Source organism: Lepus europaeus, chromosome 8 (genome assembly GCF_033115175.1).
Source record: "Lepus europaeus isolate LE1 chromosome 8, mLepTim1.pri, whole genome shotgun sequence".
NCBI classification, from domain to species: Eukaryota; Metazoa; Chordata; class Mammalia; order Lagomorpha; family Leporidae; genus Lepus; species Lepus europaeus.
This window is the reverse complement of record NC_084834.1, coordinates 31,904,446-31,922,022: the sequence shown is the minus strand read 5'-3', so window position 1 is coordinate 31,922,022 and position 17,577 is coordinate 31,904,446. Positions and strand designations below refer to the sequence as shown.

Genomic DNA, 17,577 nt, shown 5'->3' with positions numbered 1-17,577 from the left:
AAAAAAAACTGTGAAATATGGAAAGATGCCTTGCAAGTTTGTAAACACCAATACTAAGTTGCTAAGGGGACTCTGGGAACAGCCACACTTACGATAAGCTTGTTGGCTCATGGACTAATCCATGGTACCCAACCCATTTGTCTAGCTGGGGCCTGACAGGGCTGCCTCCCTTGGGAGAGCAGCAGCTGCTGTGCAGATGAACCAGGCCCTTAAACATGCTCACCACGCCCTGCCCACCACCATCAGTCTTCATGGCTTCCTCAGGGCTCTGTGGTCAAAGAAAGCAGCTATGAACGGCAAACTTATTTTTTGAGTAATTAAAACAACCAGTGAGGCTTGGGGTGCAATTTGATGTCTTTTGTGAACCAAGTTTTTAGGGATAGAGCTTCCCATCTTATTACATGTGTTCTTTGCAGTTCATTATTTGATTTCAATGGTACTTTACATTACTTTCCACATTGCAAGAACTTCAAAAAGAGCCCGCACAGGAAATCTATAACTTTTTTGGTCTTTACCCAAACTGAGCTTTTCTGGAAGGATATAAAGAAGCCTTTCTTCCTCCCCAGATCACACCCAGTTATTCTGTGCTCACGGAATCAGTCAAAGGGTCTTCTGCCTTCAGCTGCGAGGGAGGTCACAAGAGGAGGAAACTTGTCTTAGAAAAAAACTACACATTTTACATCCCATAACATCCAGGTTTAAGAATGTGTTCTAAGAGGATATTATCACTTTGTTCCTAGTGTTACAAATCACGAACAGAATTAGAGTAGAAATCTTAAGCTGATGAGTGGGTGAGTGCAGGAAATCAAAGGAATCAAGTCTTGGAATACAGGAATCAATGGGTTTCATTCTCCTCTTCCTTTCTGTGACTAGCAAGAATAATGAGGATTCACACACAAGTCCAAACCAAGCTCCCATAGCAGCAACGTAAACAACGTCTGAACACCATTTCCCATTGGAACTGGTTTATCACAGAATGCAACTCAAGCCATTAGAATTTGGAGTTACACTAGTGATGTTATTCTTTTTGTATCAATTAACATTGCCATGGAAACAATCCTCTTGCTAACAATGCCTTAGTCTTCAGACACTTACTATTCGAAGGTGAATTTAAAGACTTGAGGCTGCTTATTTTCTATAAGTTATTCAAGGATATTTCTGGGTACGAACGCATCATCATTTTTTTAGCGATTAAATCACAGTTTCCTACGAGTTCAAGTTTTTTCTTACACTTCTGCAGAAAGATCTTGCTCAAAAGATCACCTGCCGCTTTTTGGAGGTTTGTTTTGTCTCCATATTGGGCTATCTGTTAAGAGGGAGCTCTGGCGCTCGCCGCGTTAACCAGTTGCGCCAATTCTGCCCTTAGATAAACCCCGAGACTCGGAGCTGCGCGCTCAGGCGAGGTTGGACCTTTTCGGGCCCCGCGGGCTCCCGTAGTCGAGGAAAGCACTGATTGGCTGAAGCTGGAAAGTGCCGCTTCCTCGGCGGTTTCGGTTTTCGCTGCGATTGTCCGTGGAGGCCGGGCTTGGGGGCCGCCGGGAGTGAGGGTTCTGGATCCCGGCCGAGAGGTGAGCCGGACTGTCGCGTGGGCGGACGTCGGGGCCGCGCGCGCAGCCTCAGGTTCGAGGCCGCCGGGTGCCGTCTCGCGGAGAAGCGGCGACTGCAGCGGCTCCGGGCCCGGCGGGAGCGGCTTGGCACCCCGGGAGGGAGCTCGGACCTGGGAGCCCGTCGGAGCCGGTGCCGGCGAAATCTCGTGCGGGCCTGGGGTGGCCGCGGGGTCCCGGGTGGTCGGCGCCTGGAGCGCGCGGTGAGCGGCGGCACCGGCTCAGCTCCCCGGGAACCCGGGGATTCCGCGGGAAAGCCGAGCCCGCACGCAGGTCCCGGCTCCGCCCGGTGCTCAGGACCACTCCATCAGGGTGGCTACGGCTGATCTTGGGAATGAGGAGCTGGGCGGTCGGGTCGGGGACCCAGCCCGGTTCCCATAGTTTTCTGGGCGGGAATGTTGCACGTGCGAGCAGAGTGGGTATTTTGCTTCTGACGACTGAGAACCGCAGGTGCACCTCGCGTTGATAAGGCTCTCCTCGCGTGCCTTTCTCCCACCTCTCCCTATCAGTAAGACGGGACTGTAGTAGGCAACTTGGAAGTGGAGAAGCTAGTACTCCCACCAGCCACGGTCTCTTGCTGTTGTATGTACTGGTTCGTGCTGTAGCTAAGACTGTACGCATTTTATTAACAGTATCGATTTCCGCTTCCGTTTAAAAACTCCATCTAAGTATCTGTCATTTCTGCCTTTGCATTTTCTTTTGCTCGGCTGCCCAGTCCGTCATTGTGGAAGTCCCATACATTGTTTATTCCCCTACTGTGGAAAAATCTAAGCTGTTTTTCGGTTCTTGTTTGATTTTAGTATCCCTGATAATAAGTTTCCCTAACAGTGTTGCGATGTTTTCTCGAGCTGGATTCGCAGAAGTTAACTACATTACATTCTGTAATCGTATAAGGTGTTTCTTTAGTCTTCATACACATGGCCAACTTGTCCTCAAACACAGCCTTAGTAGTTTACGTAATTCTAATACAACTGTGCTTATTTCATGAAAAGTCTGGTGGCTCATATTTCCAACCTGCCAAACAGCTAGGTGGAGCGTCTGTTTGCAGGTACTGTCATTTATAACTGCAGTGTTGGGCAGTTCTGCTTGCTTGAATCTTGTGCGGGAATCTGCAGAGGCATGTGAGAGTATGAGTTTGTGTGTGTGTGTATTTTGGAGTTACTGCATAGGCTAACTGGACGTTAGAGCAGAAGGAGATCTCAGTGGGCATCTGGCACAATTCCCTTATTTTGCAGATGAGAAAGCCGGGGCCTTGAGAGGTGCAATGATGAGTTACCCAAGTCACAGCTAATTCAGTAGCAGAGCTGGGATTAGAACTCAGGCTGCCTGCCTCCCAAGTGAGTACTCTGCACGCAGCAGCAGACAGACTCTCACCGAACTGTGGCGCTTGGATTTGCTCCTTTTAGAACTGTGCTGAGTGAGTGACTTGCTAAGAGGTTTTAATCATCTGAGGTATCTTTAACACTGAAGAATGAAAGAGTGACCATTTCGAGGCCAGGACTAGAAGTTCATTACTTAGAAAGGCCACCCCTTCAAGAACTTGACAGTTGTTTTCAGATTCCCTGTATCTGGGAATAAAATATCCCTAGTAAGGTGTAACTAACACTTCATCATCTGGTTAGACTGAACTGTCTTCTTTTGCATTTGTTACACCTTGGAGATTTCTTTAAAATTTTTGTTTTTAAGACCAGAGAATGGTGGATTTTTTTTTTTTTTTTTTTTTAAATTTTAGGGCTTATTGCAGGATCTCTCAGTATAGTCAACCTTTGGGACTAGCTAATCTCTGCTGAGGGGGCTGCGCTGTGTGTGGCAGAATGTGTAGCAAAACCAGTGGTCAGTATCCCCCAGGCACCAGCAGTACCCTCTGTCAGGTAGGACAATCCAGACATTTCCTAAGTCCCCTGAAGGAGGGGGCAAGACCACTTGCCTAGAGGAGTTACCTGGGGGACTTCCTGAGGGAGGGGGCAAGACCACTTGCCTAGAGGAGTTGCCTGGGGGACTTCCTAAAGTGGAGATTGCAGCGCCTCTTGGCCTGAGTATGCTTCAGGAATCTGCATTTTGAAGACATTCCTGCAGATTCGGGGCGCCCCTTGTTCTTGACAGCCCACAACCCTTCCTGTTTTCTCTTTTCCATTTCCCCCTTATTTGGTGGGCAGTAATAGTGTTACCACTAGGTTACTAGCTATTTAAATACATGTATGATAATGTACTGGTCACTGTACCCGTAATTGGGGCTAGCAGGCATGGGGCTGGCACAGGGGTATTGCTTGGCACTGGCCTTGAATTTCTCTCCCATGGCCTTGGACAACCTGTCGCAAAACAACCTGACGAGGGCTGCGACAGGGTGGACAGAGGCGCTGTGAGTGGACGTACTTGGCCCTTGGAAGTAGCCTCCATTGGCATCTTCAGTTGCCAGGCAGGCACTCCCCTGTCGCAGCGGGGAGGTATTTAGAGAGCTGTTCTTACTCGGTGTCTGGTGTCTGACGCCCTCCTCAGACATGGATATGTGAGTCCAGTGCTGTATTTACTTGGGTTATAATGTTAGGCTCCCTTGCAATTTTTTGCTTCTCAAATTGTTTTCGCCCTAAATTCTGAACACCCTAGCTTCCCAGGTGAACTTTGCCAAGACAAAGGGTTTGCACGTCTTCGGCTCGGTGGCATGGCTCAGAATCGCGCTGGGTGTGTTTCGTCCCACTGGCCGTGATGTGTGTTTGCAGGCTAGTTTACAGTATTCATCACTAAAGGGCATTTCCCCTGCAATGCTACTACTCTTGGACTGAATCTCGCTCTCTGTGGCCATTCCCAGGTGTGATGGGAGAACCTTGGCATATTTGGAAGGGCCGCTGTGTGTACCTTCGACAGGGCTCTGGCTTTGGGGTCAAGCCTTAGTTCTGCTTTCCACCTCACAGGCTTTCTACGTGAATCCCATTTTTGTCTGAATACAGTTTGGTTCTTGTTTCCCCCCTGTTCTTTTACCAGAAAACCCTGCAGGGAGGCTCCTAGGTATTCTGTGCCAGACCTCTTGGTTGCTTCTGACAGGAAATATACTGCCTCTGCCTTCGTAGCTGTTTAGGAAAATAGGTCACTGAGACCAGGCCTGGGCAGGAGTCCGTGGAGGGGAGGCGCAGAGCATGACCGTGGCTTGCGTTTTGAAGGGAGACGTCTAGGCAAGGTGACCTTGCAGAACGAAGAGGTTTTCCTCCACATGTGTTCATGGTTCAAGAGTCTCATCTCTTGCTTCAGAGGTTGTCAGAAGTGTTCCTTCTGCCTTTTCCAATTTAAAAGATGAAAACTTAAAATTACTTGAGCCAAGCGATGGGAAAAATTGTGATGTCAAGACCAATTTACTCCTACAAAATGGATTTATGGGCGAGTCATTAAGTACCAGGGAGGACCCAGGAAGCCTAATGAAGACTAATGTAAAAGATGTGGCTCTCCTGAAGTGATGTGTAAAATGTGTTTGAAGCACCCAGAGTCCTTCCAGATACGTTCAAAAGTATTTTTTACGAGAGGTTTAGCCGAAGGCGGCACTCTGGAGGACAGTTGAGAAGCTCGTTGGTAGCCCTTCCTTTCGTGTGACTGCCTGTTCTTCCAGGGAGCAGAGCCCCATCTAGAGAAGTAAGTGACAGAAGACCGTAGATCATGACAGGTTAGTTCAGAGACAGCCAGATGCCAGAACTAAGTGACGTGGCTTCTCTGCACTCAGCTCCCCAAAGCAGAACACAGAACCCCAGGGCACTCCTGCTTACACAGCCCTCCTCTTCCCCACACCCCCAGGTGCCAAAACCTGACAACCGCATTCCCCTTCCTGATGCGTCAGGATCACCCAGGATCACGCAGATGGACTCCTGGGTCTGCCCCAGAGCTGTTGAATAGAATCTCCAAGGGATCCTAATGATTCGGGTCTGGGAACCAGACCTGGAGGCTGCAGCCTGTGTTCCGCGTGAAGGGGCCCTTCCACAGCTTTTTCTCCGGCCCCTGTATGTAGCGTTTACCTTCAAATCCAAGCGCGTGGCCCCTTGTCTTTCTCCTTTCACTTGGTGGACTCCTTTTCCTTCCAGCTTGGCTCGTATTCTCCAGAAACCGTCCTTGGATCTGCCGCACCTGGGCTGGACGAGTCTTTCTATGGCCTTCTCTGTACGTACTTCTGTGCAGATGGACCCTTTGTGAAATTCTTCATCTTTTTTTTTACCCCTCTTTAGTGTAGACTCTGAAAGTCCAAAGCCCTGTGTGCCTGAGTCTCAGCAGGTATTCTGTGCAAGTGTGACATGTCGACTGCCTTCCCACGGGGACTGATGTGACTGCAATAAAGATGAGGCCTAATAGAGGCATCGTCTTTGGTGAGACTAGAAAAACTTATCTGTGCTTTTTATAAAGGTGTGGACAGTTAATACCATTCTCAAAACAGCACTGTTAAACACCGTACAGTCTAGGGTGGTATTCTTTCTTAAGATTTTATTTATTTATTTATTTGAGAGGCAGTGTTACAGACAGTGAGAAGGAGAGACAGAAAGGTCTTCCACCGGCTGGTTCACTCTCCAAATGGTTGCAATGGCGGGAGCTGGGCCAATCTGAAGCCAGGAGCCAGGAGCTTCCTCCGGGTCTCCAACACAGCTGCAGGGGCCCATGCACTTGGGCCATTTTTCACTGCTTTCCCATGCTGTAACAGAGAACTGGATCAGAAGAGGAGCAGCCAGGACACGAACAGGGGCCCACATGGGAGGCCAGTGCTGCACACAAAGGCTTGGCCTACTATGCCACAGGGCTGGCCCCATTGTCACTAATTTTTAACTCTTCCAATTTTTTCTTTTCAATTTATTTTTCATGCTAAACAGTAAATATGTGAATTCTAGGAGTACTTGAAAGTACTAATAAGTAGTTAATAATTTTTCTGTGAACTAGATTTGCACATCACCGGTGTATTTTAGTGTTTGCTTAACACAAACAGCTAGTCCTATCATTGTTTCATACAGGAAGAAACTGGCATAATGTGATATGAGAGTTGTGATAGGATATTATCCTAAAACTCAAGAGTTGAGTTTCTATCGGATCTGGAGAGTTAATAGTTCTGTAGAAGTATCCAACCACAAAACAGCTCATCTTTGAGACATAAATAAGATAGTTTATAGACAAACAGGGAGGTTTGTTTTTACCAAAGTTATTAAAGGTATTTGAATCTGTTAGAGTATTTACCTTGTAATTTTTCTCTTTTTACTTAAAAACAGCATAAATAAAATTACTATGTGGACTGAGTCTCGGATTATTAGTGGTTGTTCTGAATAATAGTTATAATTTTAGACATCTGTTGAGACTGTGTAACTAAAAAAATAAGTGCCAGCTCAGTGGAAAAATTAAATTAAAATTTACGGAACAGAATAATCAGTTGGTCACGTTTTAAAGAATCTTTGAGGGCCAGCGCTATGGCATAGTGGGTGGGGCCACTGCCTGCAGTGCCGGCATCCCCTTATAGGTGCTGGTTTGAGTCCTGGCTGCTCCATTTCTGATCTAGCTCCTTGCTATGGCCTGGGAAAGCAGTAGAAGATGGCCCAAGTCCTTGGGCCCCTGCACCCATGTGGGAGACCAGGAAGAAGCTTCTGGCTCCTGGTTTCAGATCGGCACAGGTCCGGCCATTGCAGCCATCTGGGGAGCAAACCTGTGGATGGAAGACCTTTCTCTCTCTCTGCCTCTGCCTCTCTGTAACTCTGCCTTTCAAATAAACAAATCTTAAAAAAAAATAAAATAAAATAAAAACAAGAATCTTTCAAGCCATATGGTACAAATGATAGTTTCTGTATTTTTTATTTTATTTAACTTAGGATGTTGACTTCTCTTGGTTAAAGAAAAATTGCACTTCAATTATGATCACTTTTATTTCTTCATGCCCTTTAAAGAAGACTTTAAATTTTCCATGTAGACTCTTGAGTTCTTTAAAGTCAGAGCTTCAATGTAGGAAGTATTTTTGAATTTTTTTGTTCACTGTGTGCATGCACATGTTTGTTGAACAAACGAAAAGCCCATTACCTAGCACAGATCACTGGGAGAGCATCAGCAAACAGTGGTTCTAAACCTGAGTGGAGATCATGGAGTGGATGTGTCTGGAAGGCAGTAAGCAACTGTGTTCAATGGAAGAATGTTTAGTGAATGTTTTGATTAAAAAATAACCAAGTTGGCTTCTTCAAGAGAGTCCATAGAAGAGTGTGTCCATATTAATTTTTAAGTCTCAGTGCCATATCATTATGAAATAAGTTCTGAACTGAATGAAACAGAAGATTAACTTCCGAAGTCTTTTTACTCGGATTTGCTTAAGTAATTGCAGTTTTGTTCATTTATTTCATGAAATTATTTATTTATTTTTAAGGATAAGCTTTTAAAAATTTGAGAGGAAGAGAAAGAGAATGTGAACTCCATGCACACATCAGTGGGTCACTCTTTTTTATTTTTCAAGATCTATTTACTTATTTGAAAGAGTTACAGAGAGGGGCCAGCACTGTGGCGCAGTGGGTTAAAGCCCTTGGCCTAAGCCCTGGCATCCCATATGGGAGCCGGTTCTAGTCCTGGCTGCTCCTCTTCCGATCGAGCTCTCTGCTATGGCCTGGGAAGGCAGTAGAAGATGGCCCAAGTCCTTGGGCCCCTGAACCCACGTGGGAGATCCAGATGAAGTTCCTGGCTCCTGGCTCCTGGCTCCTGGCCTCAGGTCGGCGCAGCTGCGGCCGTTGTGGCCATCTGGGGAGTGAACCAGCGGATGGAAGATCTCTCTCTCTCTCTGCCTCTCCTTCTTTCTCTGTGTAACTCTGCCTTTCAAATAAATAAATAAATAAATCTTAGAAAAAAAAGAAGAGTTATAGCAGGAGAGATCCTTCATCCTCTGGTTCACTCCCCAAATGGTTGCAACTGTCAAGGATGGACTAGGCCAAAGCCAGGAGCCAAGAACTTCAATCTGGGTTTCCCATGTGGGTGGCAGAAGCCCAAACACTTGGGCCATCTTCTGCTGCTTTTCTCAGGCCTTTAGGGAGTTGGATCAAAAGTAGAGCAACTGGGACTCGAACCAGCACTTGACTTTACCCACTACGTCAATCCCTGGGTCACTCTTCAGATGCCCACAATGGCAGGGATTAGACAGGGCCAAAGCCAGGAACTCACTCCAGGTCTCCCACGTGGGTGGCAGAAGCCCAGCCACCTCAGTCATTACCTCTGCTTCCTAGGGATTGCATTAACAAGAAGTTGGAATCAGGCACTGGAGCAGCTACTGAACCCAGGCTCCCTGACGAGGGATGCAGGCCTCCTAACTTGCATCTTAGCCACTGGGCCGCATGCCCACTCCTTACTAAGATTTTTAGAGACAGTGTTGAAGGAGTAACGGACAACTTTGCAAGTCTGATGTGACTAATTTGAGTGTGTATCGCTATCTGTTTCAGACACCTATTATACTTGAATTTTGAGACTTTTTCATTTTTAGTGCACATATTTGTGATAATTGTAATCAAGTAATGCAGAATATTTGGGTACATCAGAGACTTTCAGAAGACCGTTTAAGGTTGTGATTTAGAGCATGGGCTGGCTGGCTGCTTATTGACTGGTTGACCTTGAGCCAGTAACTTCCTGTGTCTGGTTCTTCATCTGTAAAATAGGGGGAAAATGATACCCACCTCATGGGGCAGCGTGCTTTGAGTGGATTAATACACAGAATGTGCTTGGGACAGTGCTGGCATAGGGTGTACTCAAGTAGCAGCTTTCAGGTGTGATTGCAGTTGTTCAGAGCCACATTGAGGCATCAGTTGTTCGGGGATGTACCTACCCTACTCGATGTGGCCCCTGCACTAGGCCTGATTGAGTTTGAAGCTTCCAGTATACTTTGGTTTCATCACAGTATAGGGCAAATTAATTACTCTTTCTGTGTCTTTATTTTCATCAGCAAAATGGGGATATTAAGAGCTTCTCCCCAGGATTGCTGTAAACAGTAACTTTGGTAGTGTTCACAAGGCTCTTAGAGGAGTGCTCAGCACTGGGTGGAGGAAGGGGGTTGTGAAGAATATAATGGCTGTGAGACCGTAGTGACAAGTGACAAAAGTCGGTGCTCTGTAAACAACTCTAATGAGTGGGTTTGTTGGGACTGAAGGAGATGATGGCTGTAAAACACTTGCCTGAGTGGCTCCTAGTACTGAAAACACGTTAGCTGTCGTGTTACTGGTTGAGAAGTAATGAGTCTTCAAACGTGGTGCTTTCATACTTGATTTCCTGGACCTGTGTTAAGGGCTTCAAGAGTTTTTGTTGAATAATTAGCTTTTGTCTTAACGCTTGTTCCTCCCTTTCATATTTCTGATCAGGATTGTTAAAATGAGTCTGCGGAAGCAAACCCCTAGTGACTTCTTAAAGCAAATCATCGGACGACCAGTTGTGGTAAAATTAAATTCTGGAGTGGATTATCGAGGTAATATTTTCATGTTTCATCCTAACTGGTGTAACTAAATAAGTAAATGTGGCTTACTGATTTTTATTAACCTCTTAAATATACCCAGTAGACCAGAAAAGTACTGGCATCAACAGTTTTTATGCCTAGCTCTCTTTCTACCTCTGAGATGGTTCCTTTTCTAAAACAAATTTTATTTGAAAAAATGAGAGAAAGAGACACAAACAGAAGTCATCTATCTGCTTTTTTGCTCCCTAACTACCTACAGCAGTTAGGAGCCTAGCTGAAGCTGGGCGCCTGGAACTCAGTCTGAGTCTTCCTAGTTGGGTGCCAGGGACCCGGGGACCTGGGCCGTCACATGTTGCCTGTGTCCCCGAGTGTGCACTGGCAGGGAAGTAGGGTAGCCAGGACTCAAACCAGGCACTCCAGCATGGGATGTGAGCATCTCAGGTAGCTTCTCGAGTGCTGTGCACCCAGGGATCGTGAGAGACAAATGTGGTAGCAGAGTTTATAATGCTGTCTCCTGTCCCAGCTCTGAGATCATGTGTCCCTGAGCTCCCTGGGAGTAGCCAGCAGTGCCCACTCAACTCAGGCATGAATGACTGGTTATGAAGAAAACCTTGGTGTAGCATTATTTGTTGTTGCTTAAGTATTCAAGATTGGCAGGCAGCTGTTTAGATGTATAACTTTACAACATGAACTGCCTGTTAGTATAACGTGTGGTAGCAAAGGTACCCTTCTGTTCCTGTAGAGAATACTCTTTGTTTTTTATAAAGATTTATTGATTTATTTATTTGAAAGTCAGAGTTAAACAGAGATAGAAGGAGAGAGAGAGAGAGAGAGAAGTCTTCATCCGCTGGTTCACTCCCTAATTGACCGCAACGGCCAGAGTTGTGCTGATCCGAAGCCAGGAGCTTCCTCCGGGTCTCCCATGCAGGGACAGGGTCCCAAGCACTTGGGCCATCTTCCACTGCTTTCTCAGGCCACAGCAGAGAGCTGGATCGGAAGTAGAGCAGCCAGGTCTTGAACCAGTGCCCATAATGGATGCCGGCACTGCAGGTGGTGGCTTAACCCGCAACGCCACAGTGCCAGCCCGAGAATACTCTTTTAAAAAGAGGCCGTGATGCTTCTGAAGTTAATGGAAGGAAAGTCATCAAATTCCATGTAAGCGACCTGCATTGTAGCACAGCAGAGTGAGCTGAGCACCGGTTTGAGTCCCTGCTGCCCCACTTCCGAAGGATCCAGTTCCCCGCTAAGGCACCTGGAAAGGCAGTGGAAGATGGGACAAGTGCTTGGGTCCCTGCCACCCACGTGGGAGGCCTGGATAGTGTTCCAGGCTCCTAACTTTAGCCTGAACCAGTCTCAGCTGTTGCAGCTGAGTGAATCAGTGTACGGAGGATCTCTTGTTCTGTCACTCTGCCTTTCAAATAAATAAATCTTAAAAAAATTACACATAAAATTTTTTGTGTATGAGAGACAGAGCTCGCATGCACTGGTTCACTCCCCGAATGTCCACAATAACCGGGGCTGGGCCAGGACAAAGCCGGGAGCTGGGAACTCAATCCGGGTTTCCCGTGGGGTTGGCAGGAACTCGGCTACTTGAACTGTCACCTACAGCCTTCCCGGGTGAGCGTTAGCAGGCAGCTGGAGTCAGGCGCTAGAGCTGGGAGTTGAACTCAGGTTCTCCACTATGGGGTAGAAGCCTTTTAATCTCTAGGCTGAATGCCTGCCCCCAAATTCTGTTTTTTCATTTTTTTATTTTAAGATTTATATTTATTTGAAAGGCAGAGTTACAGAGAGGCAGAGGCAGAGGGAGACAGACAGAAGTCTTCCATCTGCTGGTTCACTCCCCAATGGCTGCAACAGCTAGAGCTGGGCTGATCTGAAGCCAGGAGTTTCCTCCAGGTCTCCCACTCTGGTGCAGGGGCCCAAGTACTTGGGCCATCTTCTGCTTTCCTAGGCCTTGGCAGATACCTGGATCAGAAGTGGAGCAGCCAGGACTTGATCCACTACACTACAGCACCGGCCCCCAAATTCTGTTTTTTTTTTTAAATTACTAAATTCCTGAATCTTCAAAATTAAGATACTAAATTACCTAGAATATATCACAAGTGAGGATAACTTAACTCACTGGCAGAGTTCCTGAGTTTTTAGTTTCCTTTTTTCTAAACAATAACGACAGTAGTCTTTTGAGCTTTTCACTTTTCCCGTGTATAACGACATAATTTTACTGAGGGCTCACTACATGACGAGTATGTTTCAGTTACTGTAACAATTGTGTCTTCAGTAAATCCTGTAAGGCCTTTGTTAATTAGCCTCCCTCCCCTAGGGAGTGGAGTGCTAGGACTCAAACCCAGGCTTAAGAAACCACTGGACTGTTTTTATGGACTCTTTAGTTTCTTTTAATCACATGTCTCCAGTTTATTTTGATTTTTATAACAAAACTAGTGGATTTATACTGAATTCTGAGATGAACTCTGTTTTGTCTTTCACCCGTGAACTTTGAGGAGCCTAGAAGAGATAACAGACTTCTGGGACTTGAGACTATTTCACAACTTATAAGGGTGGGATGCTCTGTTCGTTATTTTTTTTAAGTTTATTTATTTATTTATTTGAAAAGCAGAGTTACACAGAGAGGGAGAGAGAGAGAGATCTTCCATCTGCTGGTTCACTCCCCAAATGGCCACAGTGGCCTGAGTTACACCAGACTAAAGCCAAGAGCTTCATCCAGTTTTCCCACAGGGGCCCAGGGGCCCAGGGATTTGGGCCATCTTCCACTGTTTTCCCAGGCGCGCTGCGGAGCAGCTGGGAGTGGAACCTGCACCCACATGGCTGCAGTTGAATCTGCTTTACCACAGCACTGGCCCCAGTACCTGCTTTACTGAGGACTCAATCAGCATGCCCTTATTTTGGTCTGAATTCTTTAAGGGAAGTGTTCTTTGTTTAAAGGTAATACATCTTTTAGTTTTGTTTTACTTTTAGAAATTTAAAAGCAAACAATAGAGAAAAAAAAGTGTGAGTTTATTTTGTTGCAGAAAAATTTGAAATCTGTGCGTAGATTTTTCATAATATGCGTTTTCCACATACTGTGAAAAAATTTTCACAACGAAATAAACTCATACTCTTAATTTCATTCTGCAACAAACTTTTTGAAGTACCCCCAAATAAGCACAATTTTATCTAAATGTAGTCAGCTATACATGCAACCTTTTTTTTTTTTAACGCTAAACAACATGTTTAGTGCTGTGACAATGTAGAGATTTTTAATGACTGCCCTGTGCATGTGGCTAAGCCGTAGTTTATAGTTGTTGTTTTTAACCGATTTCCTTTTAGTGGACATTTAGGTCTTTACCAATTTTTGGTTATGATAAACAACTGTTCTGTTTTTTCACATCTATCTTGAACACTTACTTGTCCAAGGATCTCATTAGAGTGAATTCTCTGGGCTAGGCCTGAGCCACTGAGCAGGCCAAATGGCCCTCTACCAGGGCACAGGTGTGTCCTTAGCGAACCCTCATCACCCTTGGATAAGCTCTTGCTCATCTTTTCCAATCTAATTGGCAACAAGTACTAAATATCCTATTTGTTTTATATTTTCTTTGTTTACTGAGGGGACTGAGCCACCTTTCCCATGGGTAGTAATCTTAATTTTTCTCTGTATACAAATGTCTACTTATGGTCCCTGGATGACTACAGCGAATATTTTACATTATAGAGAGCTTTACTAAAATAATGTGCTTATTTTGTGGTTAAATAATTTTTTAAAAACCAGCAGTTCTCTGTAGTGGTTTCTCTTCAAGTTTGAAGAAAACCTCTTGTTTTTTGTAAAATATAATGGATCTCCACGAGAAGGGAGAAGGTTATAATTCTAACCCTGACACGTTGGTTTGCTTTAACCTTTGTTGTAACAATAGACATTTTCATTAGTCTATTTTGCTTTATTAATCTTCAGGCATTTGCATATCACATCTTAAAGGTTTCTTGCTCATTTCTGGTTGTGGTTTAGATATAAAAGAATACAACAGGAAACAAACTGTAAAGTTGTATCTTAAGCCTTCTTTTGCTAAGAAATAGTTGTTATGAACTGCTCACAATGCATGCTGGTTCTTTGAAAGTTTATAGCTTCCAGCGGAATTCTGTTAGATTAATGTCTTGTGCTCTCGTTCCACACACACAATTTTGAAAAGACCCTTTTTTGTTTAGAGGATAATGGGGGCATAGGCAGAGAGTGTGGAGCATATAAATGAAGTTAAGACTAAATGAAACGATTGACTCGGCTAATCGAATCAAATCTGTGCTTGTTTTTATTTAATTTTTCTTTTTTTTTTTTCTAGAAAAATACCACTTTGGATAGTGAGTGAGGCTTGCAGATTTTTGTCTTTAAAAAAAAATCATCAGGTCACAGTTTGCAGAATTTACACCATCTTAACACAATTAAAAAGATTTGCTCAAACTGTTTCTTTGAAAGCTCCCTAGAATGTTTTTAGCCCCTTTTCATCCATTAGTTTTGATTTGAAATTATTGTAACTGTAACAAAACAGAATGGGATGTGTTAGAATGCAATATGCTGCCCTGTATTCTCAAGCTGCTCTCCTCCGTGAGTCACAGCTTTAAGATGTTCTTGCAGGAGCACCTGCTGTCTCCTCTTCTATTATTTTAACAGATTGTGGAGACTTCCTCTTAACCCTGGAGTTCATTCATCTGCTGCCGTAGATGTTGTGAAAGAATGAAATAAATCTGCCAGACCCTATTTCACTTAGTGGCTAAAGTAAGAAATACCACAGGGACCAAGGATCATTTGTTCGTGCATAATTGCCCACTCCTGTCGTTCGCCTTCAAAGAACAGGATTTTACTTGGAGTATTCTTACTTGGTTACTTTGGTGAAGGCTTCCAGAGTTGCTGTGTGTGATCCTACATCCTATTAGGGCAGGGATGGTTCACTGTTTTCCTGGTAGTAGCCGGTGCCTGACTCTTTCTTATGTGCTCCCTTGCTTTCATTCAGATTGGCAGAGGGTAAGGACTCGTGTTGTGTGTAAGTCTAGTGAGTTTCATTTCAGTGTGGGTTTTTATATTGAGCACCTAAGAGCTCATGAGTCAGGAGACTGTCAGCTCTAAGGTGTGCCCTGTGGTTGTCAACTCCTACATGCTTTGAATGTCTCCTTCTTGACTGTGCCTGACTCCAGGGGTCCTGGCCTGCCTGGACGGCTACATGAACATCGCCCTGGAGCAGACAGAAGAGTATGTGAATGGACAACTGAAGAATAAGTACGGGGACGCATTCATCCGAGGAAACAACGGTAACGTTTCTGCATCGTACGCCTCTACACCACCCAAATACGCTTACAATCAGCACCACCCGAGCATCTTCTAGATCGTTTTAAAGTTGGCTTTAGTTTTATTTTTAAATGTTTGTAGCTCAGCTCCTCTGTGTGACTGGTACTTTGTTTGTATGCTCCTTGGAGTTCTGGAACTAGACATTCTTTCCTTCCCTCCCTCTCCAAGGGTTCTCATCCACCCCTGCCCTCTTGAATCTGGTTTATTATATTCTCCCACCACATGACCTCACCTCTCGCAGTCTGAGGTTGGAGCTGTCGCGTAATTTGGAGCTTGGCCAGTCCTGAAGTCCTTTCTGTAGTAAATGCTGAGATGCATTTTGTGGAGATTTGTACCCTTTAGTTTGGCAAAAATGGCACAATAGGAAATATGGTCCTGACATTACTGAGCTTTTTAGCAGCGAGTGTTTTGCTATAACTGCTGTGGCTAGTTCTAAATACTTTGTTTCAGACATAGATTACAGTCAAGTCACATGTGGATCTGGGACAGGAAGGGAGAACACCAGAATGATGAGAATTATTCCTAGACTGAACCCCACTTTTTGACCCCCTGAGTAGAACTCTGCGATTCTTGAATTCAGCTTTTTTGTTGATTTCTTTACTTCTGGCGAAGGAGTTCTTGAGTCCGCCCAACAGCTGGTTCCCTTTGCTGTGAAGTAAACATTCTGACTTTTATAATGGATATTCTGTCCTCTGTTTTCATAGCACGGTATTTCTTCCGAGCATAATATATGTGTGTTTTGATTGCTTCTTAGTACTCCAGTGTGTAGCATTTCTTCTCCTCTTTTCCATATTGTTCTTAATTTGATTTCCTCCTTTTCCTGGGAGACGGTGTGGTCTTGCCTCCTCTGACAGCTGATCGGAGGTGAGGCAGCGGAGAGCAGGTGCTGTGACGGTGAGGGGCGGGTCCTTTCACCTGTAGAGGACCTGCGCGGCTTCCCCAAAGCTGTTTCTGCTGGCACGCTGATGCTTCCCTTTCTAGAATCTCTACCATGATGTAGTCAGTGACAGCTACCTTTGGACTCCCAAGTCTCCCTCTTTGGCTCTTCAGGAGGATTCTGACTTACTTGATGAACCTGTGCTGTGTTCTGTGAACAAACCTGTATGCCTCTGAGCAAGCGTGGGGAAGGGTGGGGAGGCACACCTTGGGTGAAAACTTGACCAGAGTGACCCGGCCATTTTATTCATTTTTGTCATACTCTTATGTACCCCATATGCCACAGACTACAGTTTGGATAACACCAAACATTGAAAGTCTAGCAGGAAACCCAGAGGAAGAACTTTGGGGTCTTTAAAAAAAAAACAAAAAACAAAAAAACAAAAAAAAAAAACCTCCTCAATTCTTGTTTATCCAGTTTCAATTAAAAACGTAAATAAGCAGGTTTAGCATTTGTACTGGGGAGATGGATGCAAATACACTATTGATTATTCATCTGAAATCATGCCTGGGAGATTGATTTATGTCCCTCAAAGTGCAGTTGTGATACTTCTCATTAAGAAGCATTCTGGATTCCAGGGACTCTCAGGTGTATTTTATTTCCTTGATCAGTTTGCAAACTCAGTCTGATGCATAGATAAGGTTAGGACACAGTGTTAGAAGACACCACACGTGAGTCTACAGTCAGAGAACTTGTCTCACAGTGGTTCTAGAGTTGGTTGGTTATAAGGTTGGAGTTTTAAGTTTACAGATGTGTCAGGCAAAATCCAATGCTTTTAAAACTTACTACCGTGATCCTGAAGAGCAGACTTGATTTTCAGTTGTTGTTGTTTCTGTTTTCCAGTGTTGTACATCAGTACACAGAAGAGGCGAATGTGAAGACCCCTGGAGAGCAGTCCTGTCCATAGCGGGATATGTATATTTTATGAAGTTGTCTGTTCTGTTGTTGGGTTCTTTGGTGATATCATTTGTTCTGCTTTCATAATAGTCGGTGATTTTTCACCGGTGACTAAGTTGAATGTATAACATTGTGGATTTAATTGTAAAGAGTTCTTTCCAGTTGTCAGTTTCTTTTACCTCCATTTCAGTATCCAAAATGCTAAAAGAATTAAAAAAAAAAAAAAAAAAGACAAACCTGTTTCTCCCCTTGTGATTCTTTAAGTTTCAAGCAGCCTCATTTCACTGATCTGCTGTGCTGTTCAGCTGACAGAAATGCACGGGGTGCGTGAGCGGTGCCCACTCTGCTTTATCCGATCCTCTTCTATTTGCTACGCAAAACTTGGAGAATTGGGAGG

At 44.7% G+C, this 17,577-nt stretch overlaps 1 protein-coding gene across 2 annotated transcripts; it reads left to right on the top strand.

Moving 5' to 3' along the window:
• The first annotated feature begins 1,461 nt into the window (after positions 1 to 1,461).
• LSM6 (LSM6 homolog, U6 small nuclear RNA and mRNA degradation associated) lies at positions 1,462 to 17,407 on the top strand. 2 transcript variants are annotated; one of them, XM_062199528.1, is made up of 4 exons: positions 1,462 to 1,568; positions 9,929 to 10,032; positions 15,196 to 15,309; positions 17,127 to 17,407. In XM_062199528.1, exons 2-4 carry the CDS (start codon positions 9,939 to 9,941, stop codon positions 17,159 to 17,161), a joined length of 243 nt encoding a protein of 80 aa, XP_062055512.1. In that variant the 5' UTR covers positions 1,462 to 1,568; positions 9,929 to 9,938; the 3' UTR covers positions 17,162 to 17,407. The 2 variants fall into 2 exon arrangements, with proteins under 2 accessions (XP_062055512.1, XP_062055513.1); XM_062199529.1 differs by lacking the exon at positions 1,462 to 1,568 and adding an exon at positions 1,748 to 1,807.
• The last annotated feature ends 170 nt before the right edge of the window (positions 17,408 to 17,577 follow it).

Excerpts from the sequence above, each read along its gene's own strand:
- LSM6 (XM_062199528.1), top strand. The coding sequence starts at position 9,939 with ATGAGTCTGCGGAAGCAAACCCCTAGTGACTTCTTAAAGCAAATCATC. Across the intron at positions 10,033-15,195 it reads TTCTGGAGTGGATTATCGAG|GGGTCCTGGCCTGCCTGGAC; the intron begins GTAATATTTTCA and ends GCCTGACTCCAG. Across the intron at positions 15,310-17,126 it reads ATTCATCCGAGGAAACAACG|TGTTGTACATCAGTACACAG; the intron begins GTAACGTTTCTG and ends TCTGTTTTCCAG.